The sequence below is a fragment of the Perissodus microlepis genome, chromosome 5, assembly GCF_051167445.1.
Source record: "Perissodus microlepis isolate ML-2025 ecotype Zambia chromosome 5, ASM5116744v1, whole genome shotgun sequence".
NCBI lineage: Eukaryota > Metazoa > Chordata > Actinopteri > Cichliformes > Cichlidae > Perissodus > Perissodus microlepis.
This window is the reverse complement of record NC_140465.1, coordinates 18,695,638-18,711,024: the sequence shown is the minus strand read 5'-3', so window position 1 is coordinate 18,711,024 and position 15,387 is coordinate 18,695,638. Positions and strand designations below refer to the sequence as shown.

The 15,387-nt window shown below is 39.6% G+C and overlaps 2 protein-coding genes across 2 annotated transcripts; both read left to right on the top strand.

The window, feature by feature from the left end:
* Window positions 1-2,735: 2,735 nt before the first annotated feature.
* LOC146387125 (SUZ RNA-binding domain-containing-like) lies at window positions 2,736-7,534 on the top strand. The gene is made up of 4 exons (XM_084928486.1): window positions 2,736-3,205; window positions 4,802-4,851; window positions 5,021-5,290; window positions 5,406-7,534. The coding sequence occupies exons 1-4, from the start codon at window positions 3,155-3,157 to the stop codon at window positions 5,515-5,517; spliced, it is 483 nt and encodes a 160-aa protein (XP_084784612.1). The 5' UTR covers window positions 2,736-3,154; the 3' UTR covers window positions 5,518-7,534.
* A 726-nt stretch (window positions 7,535-8,260) lies between these two features.
* Window positions 8,261-14,192, top strand: necap2 (NECAP endocytosis associated 2). Its single transcript, XM_084928485.1, has 8 exons — window positions 8,261-8,463; window positions 9,196-9,296; window positions 11,281-11,385; window positions 11,617-11,698; window positions 12,133-12,241; window positions 12,794-12,938; window positions 13,041-13,125; window positions 13,253-14,192. Exons 1-8 carry the CDS (start codon window positions 8,369-8,371, stop codon window positions 13,296-13,298), a joined length of 768 nt encoding a protein of 255 aa, XP_084784611.1. The 5' UTR covers window positions 8,261-8,368; the 3' UTR covers window positions 13,299-14,192.
* Window positions 14,193-15,387: the final 1,195 nt, after the last annotated feature.

Genomic DNA, 15,387 nt, shown 5'->3' with positions numbered 1-15,387 from the left:
ACAGCCGCCCAGGGCAACACGCTGTGTGTGACCGTTGTGTGGAAGCCTTTTTCAGCCATTCAATTATTAATTACTTTTTTTTTTTTTTTTTTTTAATTAAAAGCTAAGTTGAAATTTTGAGTAATTAAGTAAGAAAATGGAGAGCCATAACTACAAAAGTCAAAAATTTAAAATGCTAACTCGAAATGTAGTCTTTAGTCTAAAAGAATGTTCAGTTGCAGAAAACCCTTTCCATACTACTGTTAAGGTTTTTATAGTTGTATATTTATGTATTTTGTATATATATGTATAGTTTATTGAAGCAAAAAACAAAACAAAAACAGAAAACAAGAACAGAAGTCTTACCAAATAAGCCTGACATTCATAACAGCAGCATTAATAAATACACAACATAATGTAAGAAGATACCCAAAATAAAGTTTGAATTAAAACATATCTGGGGGAGATTTTCCTCAAGAGAAAAATAAATATATAAATATATGAAAAGATTAGATTAGATTAGATGAAACTTTATTAATCCCCCGGGTGGGTTCCTCCGGGAAATTCAGTTTCCAGTAGCAAAGCACCGAAAGAAGTTGCATGTTACAGATACACTAAGGGGAATGAGAGTAAGGATATAAGCATAAATACACCATATATACACATATACACATATATAGATACAGAATATACAATATGGATAAATAGGATTACTCATTTGAGTGAGTATATTGCACAGTGATTATTGCACAGTTGAATATAAGAAAAAAAGACAAAACAAAAAACAAATATTGCACAGTGTAGAAAAGCACCTACAGCTCAGTTGTTCCCGCCCCCCCTTGTCCCCCTGTTTCTCCTCCCTCTCCCCTCCAGTGAGGAGTTAAACAGTTTGATGGCGTGTGGGACAAAGGAGTTTTTAAGTCTGTTGGTTTTTGACTTTGGGAGAAGCAGCCTGTCGCTGAATAGGCTCCTCTGATTGTTTACGACCGTGTGCAGAGGATGCCCGGCATTGTTCATAATGTCCATCAGTTTCTTTAAGGTCCTCTTCTCTGCCACTGTCACCAGAGTGTCCAGCTTCATGCCGACCACAGAGCCCGCCTTCCTGATTAGTTTCTCCAGCCTGGATGAGTCCTTCTTTGCTGTGCTGCTCCCCCAGCACACCACGCCATAGAAAAGTACTCCTGCGACCACTGACTGGTAAAACATCCTCAGGAACTTCCTGCAGATGTTGAAAGAACTCAGCCTCCTGAGGAAGTACAGTCGGCTTTGGCCTTTTTTCATACAGGTGCTGCGTGTTGCATGACCAGTCCAGTTTGTTGTCCACCCACAGCCCGAGGTACTTGTATGTGTTGACCACCTCCACCTCCTCTCCCTCTATCTGAACTGGCAGTGGACCTGGTCTGGACCTCCCAAAATCCACAACCAGTTCCTTGGTCTTTGAAGTGTTGAGTTGCAGGTGGTTTGTGTGACTCCATGTGACAAAGTTCCTCACCAGGCTCCTGTACTCCTCTTCCTGGTCATCCCAGATACACCCCATGATGGCCGTGTCGTCTGCAAACTTCTGAATATGGCATAATTCAGAGTTATAGCAAAAGTGCACTTTATTGCCAAAGTTTAGTTGTTTAGTTGTTTTCGCAGCTTTCCAGTTGCTGGAGGCTGTAATAGTGTTGAGTTAAGATTTGAATTCTGCTGTAAAAAATTAAATAAAAGTTTCTTTTTGCTGAATTTACATTAATGAAATGTTGCAGGTTGAATGCATACCACGTTTTCCTGAACTTGAGCTTTAATTTTATTTATTTAATTGTTTTTTGTTTGTTTTTTTCCTGCTGGTACTGGCTGGTCTGAAGGTTCAACAGACCCATTTTTCAGTCTAGCTTTCCCCTGTGCATCTTCACACAGGATGACATTTTTCCGTGGGCTCGGGAAAGAACAACTCGTCCCACACATCTGTAAAAAAGAAACCTCTCCCCCAGGGTTTATACTGTTCACTCCAATGCAAGAGTTTGGCAGTCTTCGCAATCTGGGAAGCTTACTGGTTTCCAGCACCTATTGTATCTTGTATTTATTTAAAACAGTGAAAGGATAAAATGTGTCCTGTTGTTGTGAGTAGAAAAATACATTTATATCACCAAAATACAAACATTTCCTTATTAGTGATCATCACATGTAACCTGAATACTTTTATCCTTCACAATTCACAATTAAACCTTCTGTATCTAAGGTACAATTAATGTTTTATCATGTTATGTTTTCTTCAGAAGATTGAAACAGGAGATGGGTGATGTTTAATAAAAGAGAAAAGAGTTCATATGTTCAAACAAAGAAGCAAACAAAACTTTACCAAAAGCAGTCTGCACTTGGCTGATGAGACTTTGATTAATTTTTTTCTTGAGACTTTGGATGTCTATAAGGCTGCGAGTCACTGTTATCATAAAGTTCTTTTTATTGTTATGTATGTACTTTTCTTCCCAAAATTTTCCCAGAGTACAATATTAAGTAATAAAGACTGAAACTAAGACTATAACTAAAAGAAGCTAAACTAAAACTGAACACTTTCAAAAAGATAAAAAAGTAAAACAAGCAAACTCACGCTGGAAACTAACTGAAATGAAACAGAATTAAAAGCAAAAAAAAGTCCAAACGATATAAAAATAAAACTAATTATGAATAACAAAATTATAATAACAGTGGTACACACGCCTTCATTTGTTAAACCACTCCATTTGGAGGCAGCCTGTGGTTGACGTTACCTGTAGCTGACGTTATGACGTCATTTCCCTTCTTCGATTTGACGGTTAAACTTGAGAGGTGTAGTGAAGCTAAGTATTAAAGCATTGCAGGGACAGCGGTTTATAAAAACATAACGTCCAAGGGTGTTTGTTTTCCGTGTAAGCAGCAGCGGTGACCGGGGTTCATTTACTGAGGATTTTAAACAGCAGACAGCTGGTGGGGTTTGCTCCGAGTGTAGCTTTAAGCTAGCAGGCTAACACGAGGCCGGGGTAAAGGTTTGGGAATTTGTTTATCCAGCTTTTATCTGATCATAAAAAGGGACCCAGTGGCGGAGCTCCCTGTGGTTTGTACTTGAGCGCTTGCCGTCGTCTCATGCCCACTGTGGGGTACATTTAGCCGGTGAAGCGAAGAGAGCCAACCAGCCACCCAGCAGTCCCGTTTAAACATGGAGGATGAAGAGGTTGCAGAAAGCTGGGAAGAGGCGGCGGACAGCGGGGTGAGAGACGCTAACATACTGTGCTAAACAGGGATGTAACAGCACCCCGGCTTTAGTCTGACAGCCACCCAGGCACAGTGCAAGAGCTGTCGATAGAGTAGAGGCTTCCTGCGCCCAAAAACATTAGCGTTTTTTTTTCCAGCCGAACTTCCTGGTTGAGTCTTGCAGGCCGTGCTGACACGGGACTGAGCACACCATCACATCAATTAATTTATCCAACTGTGGAAATAATCTGAGTAACGTCATTGTAGAAACAATATCGTAACATGTTCAGCTTTTTCCAGCAGCCCCCCCCCCCCCCCAAATGTGCCCTGAAATGAACCGTGACAGCACCTTAGCAGTCTAGTGTGTGCCACTGATTGTAGAAAATAGTTTTATAAACAGCCGCTGGTTTGTACACATACACATTTTTCTGTGTGTTTCCCAAAAAAATGAACCCTGCTAGATTTGATTGTGCTAAAGTGTAATGTGTCACTTGTGATCTAATTTGAGGTTCTCTGCAATAGCACCTAAGTGTCCTCGAAACACTGAGTTTGTGACTGTAGGGGGGTTCAAATAGTTTAGTAGCTTTTTTTAAAAAAGTTTTTTGTTTTTATCAGCTAAACACTACAAATGGATCTCAGCTTTATTGGTAAGCCTTTTTATGTCTTGTTTAGAAGAGTTTTCTGCCCTATTTTTGCATATTTGTTACACTCACGTAGAGTGTAATTGAGAAATTAATTTTTAATATTAGACCTATTCAGAGCTGGAGTTGTTTGTGTATTTTGGATCATTGTCTTGCTGCATAATCCAAGTGAGTTTGAGCTTTGGGGCATGAACTGATGGCAGGACATTCTCCTTCAGCCTTCCATGTTTGACTGTTGGTGTTATGTTGATTTTAGGAAGCGCTGTTAGTTTTATGGCAGATGTAACGGGACTCAAACCTTCCAAAAACTGAACTTTGGTCTCTACAGTCCACAGAATATTTTCCCAAAAGTCTTGGGTATCGTCAAGATATTTTTAGGCAAATGTGAGATGAGCCTCTTTGCATTCTTTTTGGTCAGCAGTCATTTTTGGGGGCAATTAGGTCACAATCAAAACTGCAAGACAACATATATATGCATATATTAAGATTACCTTTAGGTTCTCCTCTACTGTTAAATACACATCCAAATTTCAGTTATCTCCTGTGCACCAACATGTTTTGGATACTTTCACATTTGTGTACTTTGTCATCTGGTTATGTGTGTATTTAGTTAGTTTATAATAATTATCATACTGCCAACAAAAAGCTAAAACACAGTGCACATTTACTATAGCAACAAAGACTTTCCCAGCATAAGGTATTTGATCAATTGCATGTGAGGCTGTCTTTGGTGATGAAGGTTTAATAAAGTCTGAAACACACAGAAAAGTTTTACCTGCTCTGCTGCGTTTGGTTGTCACTTAAGAGTGATTGTAGTAGGGTAACTGAGCCAGGATTGGAATGATATCCGGTCCAAATACCTGATAGGTGTATCTCTACAATGTGAACATGTTTGGTATACAGGATGATGTGAGGACAAAAGTAGAAATCGAGTTAATTATTGTATATTTGTATTATATTTCCTCCTTCAGGAAATTGAGAGAAGACTTGAGGCAAAGCTGAAAATAAATCAGGAAGCAAAGTAAGTAACCAGAAGACAAAGCTACTGCTTTCTGCTTCTTTTTTTCCCAACAATATCTTTGTGAATATTTTTTTAAAACTTTAATAGCAAGACTAAAACTAAGGAAATGAAATTAACTTAAAACATGCCCAGACCTCTTCAAACACTAATGATTTTCTCATCTTTGCAGAAAGTCCAATTTGAAATCAGCCAGTTCACCTATACGAACTGCTGTCGTAGTCCAAGATGACTCTCTCCCAGCAGCACCACCACCTCAAATCCGAATTTTAAAGCGCCCTACAAATAACGGCAACACAGGAAACCCCGCTGCCTCGTCTCGTCCCGCTCAGCAGATGAAGTCTCTGGCCCAGAGAGAGGCAGAGTATGCAGAAGCCCGAAGGAGGATTTTGGGTAGTGCTTCTTCAGAAGAGACGCCTCAGGACAGTCAGTGCCAGGACAGGTCAGTTGTAATGTCTGCAAAATCAACTGTGACAACAAAATGTTTTGAAGAAGACACCTAAAAGAGAAAAACACTGTTTTGTAATGTATTCTAATTTTTCTCTTACCATTATTAGGCCAGTTTGTATGAGTGTGCAGCAACCACTGGAACCAGTTCGTTCAAACAATCATGTGATCCGTCAACCCAACGGCCCGGATGGCACCTCAGGCTTCCGACTGTGCAGATAGGCAGGAGCTGCCTGATTCAAGACACGGATGTCTTCCTGAGAGGGCACAGAGGGTGCAGTGAGGAGTGTTGTGTGTGGTATGAAGAGCAGAGCGGTGGGACGAAATAAAATTTGACAGACGTTAGACATTTGAAGATGTAGCATGGATTTAGATGAACTTCTCCACCCTCTCTCTTCTCTGCTTACTGGTGTGGTCTTTGCCTTTTGCCTTGTCTTTTCCCTCTGTGGAAGCTTACAAGGGGCTGGCAGAGATCAGCCAAAGATCCGAAATCCTTTGTGTTCCACACTGTGAGCAGGCTTTCGCCTCACATTCCTACACACTGTGTTACTTTGACGTACCATGAGGTGCCCTATGATTTTAGGTCTGATTGGCCGGCCGAGTGCCAGGACATCAGGTGTCTGTCTCTTCAGGGAGAATACGGAGAGCTTGCAGATTTGTGGGACCTCTCCAGAAAATGCAAGCACACGAGGTGGCCTTTCCACTGATGAAGCGTGGGTCATGGCTGGGTATCCACCGGGGTACTGGCCTTAATTTGTCGGGTTCAGTTGGAATGAAATGCTTGATGGTGCCGTAAATTTATTGCGTGTTCAGCAGCTTGAGTGAGCAGCAATAAAAAAAAAAAAAAAAAATTGTACTGATGGAGCCTTTTGGTGCCTAGCAGTGTGCTTTTAATACTGTAGTCGATGGCAGTGGCTCAGGCCACAAGTGTCCACAATCCTCTGTAAGGCACGAGTGGCCCTTAAAGAAATGCCCGGTGGGCACACAGCCTGTGGCCAAAAAGAATAGAGCTGAAGGACAGTATCACTAAATCTAAGCTTATCTAAGCAATAATGATGAAATTACTCCCTTTTTTTCTTTCTCTTTTAAAATGTTGCCCTTTTTCTGTGCTGTTTCTTTTTGTTCACATATGGTTTTAAACACTTCATATTGTTCATGTGTTTCATTTCTGACACATAGTACGTATAAGTCAGGTGATCTGTAGTGTGTAAGAGCCTAGAAGATGTAGTCTGCATAGTCGTGTCATATTCAGTTATATCTAATTGGCAGAAGACATGAACTGAAAGTTTAAAGTGTGTTTAAAAAAAAAAAAAAAAAAATGTTCCTGTGTTGTTCCTTTGCTGTTTCGGAGCAGCTCAGCTCTGGAGTTGATGATGGATGATGATTTTGGTGGGTTTTCGTACCGGCTGCAGTTTGCTGATTTATTACCTACAGTTAAGAGTTGTATTAATTATTCTGAAATAATTATTTCAAGCTCAGCCTAGATGGGGATATCATCTAAAGTTTTGTGTTGGCAAATATTCTTCCAGGGCCAGGAAACCTTAAAGAAAATGGTGTTCTTTACCTAATATCATCTTACAGTGTGGTCTGCTTGTTTGGGACCAATTTAAAATAAGAGTTTGCCTGCAATAACATGATAGTATAGGCAAATCCTGATGAATAACCAGTGCTGACACTTGTAGTAAACAGTACATGAGCCTGCGGCAGGTTTTCAACCTTTCTACGCTGTTATGCCATAAAAGATAAACAATCCTTGGTCTCCATCACACGCTCTCCAGCAGGTAGTGCTCATACATATTTGGAGCTTTCTGTGAAAGGTTATTTATGTCACAAGTAAACTGCAGCACAGCACAGGAGCACATTTATCAACATGGCTGGAAGTGTTGCATTTGTGCCACTTATTCCTGCTTCAAAAAGTAGAAGTTTTTGTTTTAGGAGATTATCTACAATGAAAAGGAGGACGTTTGGACCTACAACATCTAGATGATGTGCTACTAATACAGCGTTCCCTGGGATCCTATTCAATTATTGTAACAAAATCAGTTTCTAATCAGTTTAAATTGAAAAGGAGAAATAGTCATCCTGTACCTGTGTGACCTACCATGATGCTTTGCTGAAGTCATTCATAGCCACCTGTCTAGTGTGAAGCTCATTTTATGTCATCATTGTTTTGAAGCTTTAGGGGGAAAAAAGCTCATTAAATTTGAACACCCTTTAATAAACACACTCAGCGGTACAACTTGCTTCATGTGTTGTTATTTTAGAAAACACAGTAGTCTTGCATATGCTGCTCAGAATAATGAAGGGGGCACTGGATCAGCACAGTCTAAGATGGACTTTAGGGATATCAGTCTGCGTGTGAGGAGGCACCAACAATCCATGATCTGTTTATAACTATCCACTGCATCCTGTGAACTTTTGGGAAAACATGCAACAAACATGTGACTTTTTCTGCTCTAGCCTTTCACCCTCAATGGAAAAACAACCCACACGAAAATAATTTGCTACTATGACTGTCCCCATGGTGACAAATGAATCTAATCTAATATTAGAGGGAATGCAGGAAAATTTGCTTAACACTTCAAAGATTGGGTCACCAGTTTGTCTTCAAACAATCATTGAAAAAAGTTTAGTTTGCTGTAATATTTCCCATTTGTACTGGGCATGAAGAGATGAAAATGATTTTTAGGACAAACCTCACATAATGCATATTTTGTGTTATTTAGTACTGTGTAGTAATGTATTGTATCAGGAAGGATATATATGAATTTCACTGGCACAGTAAGAAGGATTGAAATACGATATGTATCATTTTTTATAAGAGGAGAATAATTTCAGTGTTCTTATGGAAAACTTCCTGTTCTTTCTCTATTTATATACATTATACTGTTCTTTCTAGGCTATTCTAAGTTCTTATTGACAGACTGTGACGTACTCTTTAGGCGCTTATACATCCTGGTCGGAGGTGGCGCTGTTAAGGTCCGGTTAGCCTGGTTCAGCAGGACAGAGCCGAGCAGGCGAAGGGTCCATTGAAAGTCGGAAGTTGGTTTTTGGGTTAGTGAAACTTGACAAGATGGCAGAAGACAACAGCTACGAGTCAATGCTCTGTGTAAAGCCAGAGGTCCATGTTTACCGGATCCCGCCGCGGGCCTCTAACCGCGGATATCGGTACGTGCTAATGTTTTTAACTGACGAGAGCAGCCAGACTTTTGATAGCGGGCTAATTTTGCAGATATGCGCCCATTATCGGACAGCAAGTTTGTCAGGATAGTTTGTTAGGTTTTTGTCATTCGATTTCTGGTTTTACGGGTAGCTAATATATACTTTTAATATAAAAATATAATTTTAACTGTATCAGCTCACGGAAATGGCACTTCAACATCCTGTCGTCTTACCTGCGACTTGCACCTGTTGGCGTTTAAAAGCTTACTTCACACGTCGATGACACACAGATGTAACGCTAAATGTTGATTTTAAGTATCTGTCCAATAATAGATGCAGATGCTCAACTTTAACGCTAGTAGAAAATTATTCTTGTTTTTAGTGTCTTAGTTTGAAATGTGTCGTTTGTTTTAGTGGAGTCACGTCTTTGCTCCTAAACAATTTGTTGAAAACGTCTTCTTACAAAAGGGAAAATCACACATTAAGTTATTTTCTCATTTAATTAGTTGTATAAGTACACAGTTTTAATGCCGTAGACACAACAGTTAACAACTACATTTTAATGGCTTTAACATCTGTAAGAGTAGATAGAGCTCATGTCTCATTTTAGTCTGACTTGAAGCTTTCATTTCCCTTCCTCCTCCATCAAAAGTAGCAGCTGGCAGTGACTGGGTCAGCTGTTTTCATAGAGGATTACACCACTTTCACAAGTAGATATGTGTTTCCTGTTTTTTCTAGTGCTGCAGACTGGAAGCTGGATGAACCTGCGTGGAGTGGAAGGTTGAAAATAACTGCCAAAGGAAAGATGGCCTACATTAAGTTAGAGGATAAAAATACAGGTAGGCAGAAAAAGGACTGCTTTAATTAGTGAAGTAAGAAAGAAGACTAAGAAGAAGGAAAAAAATTGGTAGTAAACCCCAAACTAGACTGTAGTAACTAGTTAACAGTTAGGTTTGTGTCTTCATAGTTGTGTCTTACAATACGTTGACGGTTTAAATATATGGTTCAAAACCAGTATTTAAAGTGGGATTTGGCAAAGGGGATCTGGTAAAGTGTAACAGCATGATTCACCTAGAAAGGAGTCTCATAGTTACTATAGTTTTCTATGCTGAGGTCCTGTAGGTTTGTTTTCATTGCGAACAGGCTGTGATTAGCTGACCTGTCCTGCTTTTGCTCTGACGTCTTCTGCTCTTAGTGGATTTAGCCAACTGCATTTGACGATATACACTTGTGGTCACAAGTTCACGTACATCATGAGTGTTAATGTCATGGTAATCTGGGGCATTTAATGATTTCTTTGAACTGTTTGTGTTTCAGGGTGGAATGATTACACAGTATACATCCTTAATTACTTTAAAAAACAACCTTAGGATGTGCAAGCTTGAATATAATTAGAATTCTTTTAAATATGTACATGCACCCCTACTAATAGGCTTGACCTCGGGGCTTTGGGAAAATCATTCCAGAAGCTTAATGTTAGCCTGCTTTACCAATTCCAAAAAAAGTTTTGATGTGTGTTTGGGAACATTGTCCTTTTGGAACACCCAACTATGCTCAAGTTTCGACCCTCCGGAAAGAAGGGTGGAAACTTGATCTGATCTGAAGTGATCCGAGATAAAGTTGAAGAATTTGGAGGTAGTCTTCTGTCTTCATTGTTCCATCTACTTTGTGCAATGTACTGGTATCACTGGCGGCAGAACAGCTCCAGAGAATGATGCTACCACCACAGTGTTTGACAGCTGGTATAATGTTCTCAGTTTAAAAGTCTCAGCTTTACTCCTCTAAACATAACTCTTGTCATTGTGGCCAAACAGCTCAGTCTTTATCTCATCTGACCCCAAACCTTTTCTCCAGAAGGCATTTTACTTGTCCGTGTGAGGAGCTGCAAATTTCAGTCGAGTTTGAAAGTGCTGATTTTGGAGCAGGGGCTTCTTTCTTGGTCGGCGCCCTCTCTGTGGTGATGTAAAACTGGTTTCACTATGGACAGCAATGCTGTTCCAGCAGATGTCAGTTCATGGCACGCTTGAACATTGGGACTTTCTGGGTTTTTCCTGAACATCCTCACCAATTTCTTCTCATCTGAGGGTGAAATTTTGGATGTTCTTCCAGTCCTTGGCAAAGTGGTGACACATCCAAAAAACTATTCAATTGCACTTGCATACAGTTGTTTAGTAGAGACCTTCCCAATGTGTGTAAATTTAGAATCCTCACATCTTTGCTGAGTTCTTTGGACTTTCCCATTATTTTTAGTATTGGTCAATACAATGAGTCTATAAAGGTCTATGTTGTACAATCATTACCCCCTGGAAACGGAACAAGTCAAATAAACCATTAAAAGCCATAATTACTGTGACGTTCATGGCCACAATGAGTGTGTGTGCAACCTTCTGACCATAGCTGTGTGAACAGATGTTATTGACTATCATGGTTGCTATGCAATCTGTAGCCAATGAGTGTCAAAAATACAAAGGAGTAGGTCCTGTTATTCAGAACTAGCTTGTGTCTTTGAACTATTTTACTTAGATTACCTTTGTCTTTGTTGCGCACTGAGATATAAAGCCGCACGTATAGAACCACAAATTACATCCAGCAAAAATAGTTTAAAGGGTTTTGGGAATACATTAAAACATTTTGCAGTTACGGTGATTGTTACCAGGTCAACCTTTTACATTACAGCATGATATATTGTTACAGGGTTATCAAAGCTCCTTTTCAGAAACCTTGCTGTCTTGTTTTGTTTTATTCAGTCATCTCAACTTGACAGCTTGTTGGTAACAGAAAATAACCCTGGGGCTTTGTTTGGTGTAAATTTACTCTTTGCAGGAGAGCTGTTCGCACAAGCTCCAGTCGAACAGTATCCAGGTTGTGTCGTGGAAGCAGTAACGGACTCCAGCAGGTATTTTGTGATCCGGATAGAGGATGGCAACGGTAAGACAAAGTATTTGGAACGGCATGGTTTGTTTCGTTAAGGGCATGCTCCACATTTTGTTGAGCTTGACTTAATCTCAGTATTTGTTTTGTACAACTTAACTTTTGTAATCTCATAGTCCCAGTTTCCTGTAAACTGTGTGCCCTGTAGTATGTGCGTTGTGATTTATAGATGTAAGGTTGAACCCGTGTGAACTAACTGTATAAATATCCTTTTTCCCCCCCTTAAAGGACGTCATGCTTTTATTGGTCTGGGTTTTGCTGATCGTGGAGACTCATTTGACTTTAATGTCGCTTTACAAGACCATTTTAAGTAAGTCGCCATCTATTACGTTAGCTTTTTATTTTAATTTTATTATCCAGTTTGGCCCAAGCTTTAGGTTTATTTGAGTCCCACATCATCACTCCTCTACTGCCGTGCTTCACGGTTCAACTGAGGTGTTTGATCTGTTGTGTTTGGGGCTTTTGCCACACAGCTCCACTTGTGTCTCTTATTTCCAGCAGACATTGTTCCAGAGGTATTGGGGTTTGTTTAGATGCAACTTTACAACCCCAAGCTGTGTTACTAAGTTCTTTTTAAAGGGAAGAGGCTTTCTGACATGTCTGACATTTTAACCCTTATTGACTGAAATGGTTCAAATGTAACTAGAAGTTAAGCATCTTAACTTCTAGTCTAATTTTTGTTTATGTGTATCAATAACCAGATTGATTTAGCAATAATAATTATTCTGCTTTCAATTTTTAAAGGTGGGTCAAACAAGAAGGTGAGCTCGCAAAACTGGAAGCTTCTCAGAGCGCAGCCCCTAAACTGGACCTGAGCTTCAAAGAGGGACAGACCATCAAAATCAGCATTGGGGTGAGCACACAGCGGAAGATTGCAGATTGAATGATGACGCGACAGGTTTCCCAGGGATTTAAAAAAGTTACTCGTTTACATTAATGAATGTATCATGCCTCAGCATTCAAACAGGCTTTTAAAGCACTGTAGGGGAAAAAGTCACCACTCTGATTGTCAGCACAGATTAAGGTAGCTGGACAAGCGCGCACTACTTTTTAGGTTTTTCTCTTTTATCAGTAAGTCATGTTTGCATGAGCGGTTCTTGAGAAAGCTGGCTATTCTGCACTGTCACATTTTTGTCTCACACATTCAGTGAATGTCAGATTTCAGATTAGTTTCTGGATTATTTCCAGTCTTTAGGAATCAAAGTTGCTCAATTAAATGAAAAATCATAAACTTGATTATTTAACTCTGTGTCTTTTAAGAAAAATAGTACTTGTTGTACCTCACAGACTCTTGTGTTTCCAAACAGATAAAACGGTTTTACGACTTTTGTTAATCAAAGTTTGAACCTTGCACAACTGAGTGCCTAAGAGGTCAAATACTTAAAAAGACGACTCTCTGTTACAGAACATCAAGAAGAAGGACGCAGGTGGTGCCAAACCACGGCCCATGGCTGGTGGCCTGCTCCCTCCTCCACCTGGAGCAAAGGCTGGAGGTATCCTGCCACCTCCGGCAGGAGCACAGACAGTCCCGCTTGCACAGGCGAACACCGGTGATCACGATGCTTCTCAACCGCAGCAGCTTTTTACACAAATACGTGCTAACCGTAACGATGCTTATACCAACACGGATTTCTTTTTGTCTCCAAATCCAGCTCCTCTTCTAGACTTCGGCTCACCCGTCCCTGCACCCCAGCCCAGTTCCGACGTGTGGGGAGATTTCACATCCGCGGGTTCCAAGTAAGACATCACCTACACCTCTGTGTGCCTCAGCGTTACATCCATCCATCTTTGTTTGATTTCTTTATTTTATTTCTGTGTGTGTTCATCAATCTCCCATCCTTTACCCCACCCCTCTCATCCACAGCTCCAGTACAGATGCTGTCAAGTCAGGATGGGTGCAGTTTAGTTGAGCTGTAAGAAAACGTGCAGACACTCAGGTTCCAAACATTCCACGGACAGGACGATTGTGGTGAAAGATTTATAATTTTTCAAAAAAGAAAGTAAGAGGGGAACTGTTAGGAGACTCATTTGCTGCACTTACTCTCACTCCCTCTGACAGCACACTCTGGAAGAACAAACGTTAAAATGTGTATATTTTTACAATCTCCTGTTTCCCCACACTCTGCTATGCAGTAGGATCGATATTTTTAAATAGTCGGGTAACCACTGAAGTGTAAATGAAGTGTCCAAAAAGGTCGTCTCTTCACACTAACTTGATCAGCTGTTTCTCTATAGCTTTAAATCAGATGCTCCCATGTTTTCATCTGCAATCTGTCTATAATTATGAGTAGATTTGATTGTGCCTACGTGCTCTTGCGCTGTCCTTTAATGGTCTGATTTCACCAGCACCGTTTAGCTTAAGGTTTTTTGTTTTTTGGTGGACATTTGAGAAAATAGTTGGAATGTCCCTGTTTTGTTTAGCTGTTTACAAAAATGTGTTGTTTTTCTGCTTATAGCTTCTCCCATCTTTCTGATTCTTCTTTTAGTACACCTGTTGAAGCTTTATTGAACATTTATAATTAGTTTTACATTAACTTTCCTACGCCCTCATTATTTTTTTTTTAATCATATGTCAGGGTAAAAAAAATCATTTCTGTCTGTCGTTCAAAGCGTCGACGTGTCTTGATGTGTTTGTCCTCTGTGTGTCTTTACCTCGCGTTTTAAATTGTGCCTTTTACCCAGCTGAAACTTCCTTACCCCTGTTGGCAATTGCATCGACTGTTTGATTAAGTGCCTTCCTGAAAAAAGTATATTGTATAAAATATAAACCTATGTCTTCTTGTAAATAAACTATATATATTTCAGTGGTGTTGAGTTTTTGATTTTAAATAGGAAGGTTGGTGGTTCAGTCTCTGGCTGCTCCAGTCACAGAGCCTGTGAATGACACATGCTGTATAAAGTGCTTTGGGTAAAAAAGTAGAGTAGAAAGGTGCTTTATCGATGAAGTTGGGACCACTGTCAGGGTTAGGGATAATTGTATAATTTTCAAGGTCTACAATCAAGAAGCGCTTTCATGTATGTAAACAGAGGATTTACATTAAGCTCCAAACCACTGTTTACACTCCAGAGCAGGAAGGACAGATAAGACTTTACCAGAAAACGCATAAAAGAGCCCGCACAGTGCTGAAAATGGATAAATCACTAGATGGATGAAGCCAAGATTAACTTGTGTCAGAATGACGGGAAGAAAAAAAAAACATGCACTAAACTTTACAGACACCAAACTGAAACCGATTCAGCTGAAAAACATTTAGACTTTAGACGTTTCCTGTGAAGTAAGTGTGATCGGGATATATTTACTAGACTACAGGTGTCTAATATCAGGACTGATTGGTTTTTCTAACGAAGTCAGAATAATGGTTTTGCTTCTTTCTGCCATTGTAACAAGAATGGGGGGTGTCTTACAATTTCAATTTCATAACTCATAATAAAATAAAGATCCTGAAGATTCACCTTGTATGCATTTTAAATTTCTCCCTGAAGTACCTAACAACAACCAACCTTTATTCATCACATACACAATCATACAGAATAAAACATGCAGTGAAATCCTTGCGTCCGAAAGGACAGGCTGCAGACATGGCCGCGCCATCTCAGTGCTTGGTTTTAGCATGGGGGGCTAGCCAGGACCCTTACTGGATTCCACCGGCAGGCAGGAATCGAACTTGCAACTCCTGCTCCAAAGGTGTGCAGTAACTACGCTGTCCAGCTGCTTATTATTTTATATGTATTTATTTTTGTTATTAAATAGTAGATGAATGGATGGATTGGATGTTAGATATTATTTTGATGCTTTTAAAAGATAAATGTCTCTCATTTTGTTTACTGAAATTGTTTTTAAAATATTTTATTTAAAAATAATATTGTTTTTATTAAATATATAGGAAAATGGATATGATTGGATGTTAGATATTAAAAATGTGAACTTAAAAAGTAAATGTCTTATTATTTTTTTTTATTTTTTAAATTAGGCATTGGATATGATGATATGACTGGATT

Coding starts and splice junctions, on each gene's coding strand:
- LOC146387125 (XM_084928486.1), top strand. CDS start 3,155: ATGGAGGATGAAGAGGTTGCAGAAAGCTGGGAAGAGGCGGCGGACAGC. Junction 3,206..4,801: donor AAGAGGCGGCGGACAGCGGG/GTGAGAGACGCT, acceptor TTCCTCCTTCAG/GAAATTGAGAGAAGACTTGA. Junction 5,291..5,405: donor GACAGTCAGTGCCAGGACAG/GTCAGTTGTAAT, acceptor TACCATTATTAG/GCCAGTTTGTATGAGTGTGC.
- necap2 (XM_084928485.1), top strand. CDS start 8,369: ATGGCAGAAGACAACAGCTACGAGTCAATGCTCTGTGTAAAGCCAGAG. Junction 11,699..12,132: donor GCTTTACAAGACCATTTTAA/GTAAGTCGCCAT, acceptor CAATTTTTAAAG/GTGGGTCAAACAAGAAGGTG. Junction 12,939..13,040: donor GCTTGCACAGGCGAACACCG/GTGATCACGATG, acceptor CTCCAAATCCAG/CTCCTCTTCTAGACTTCGGC.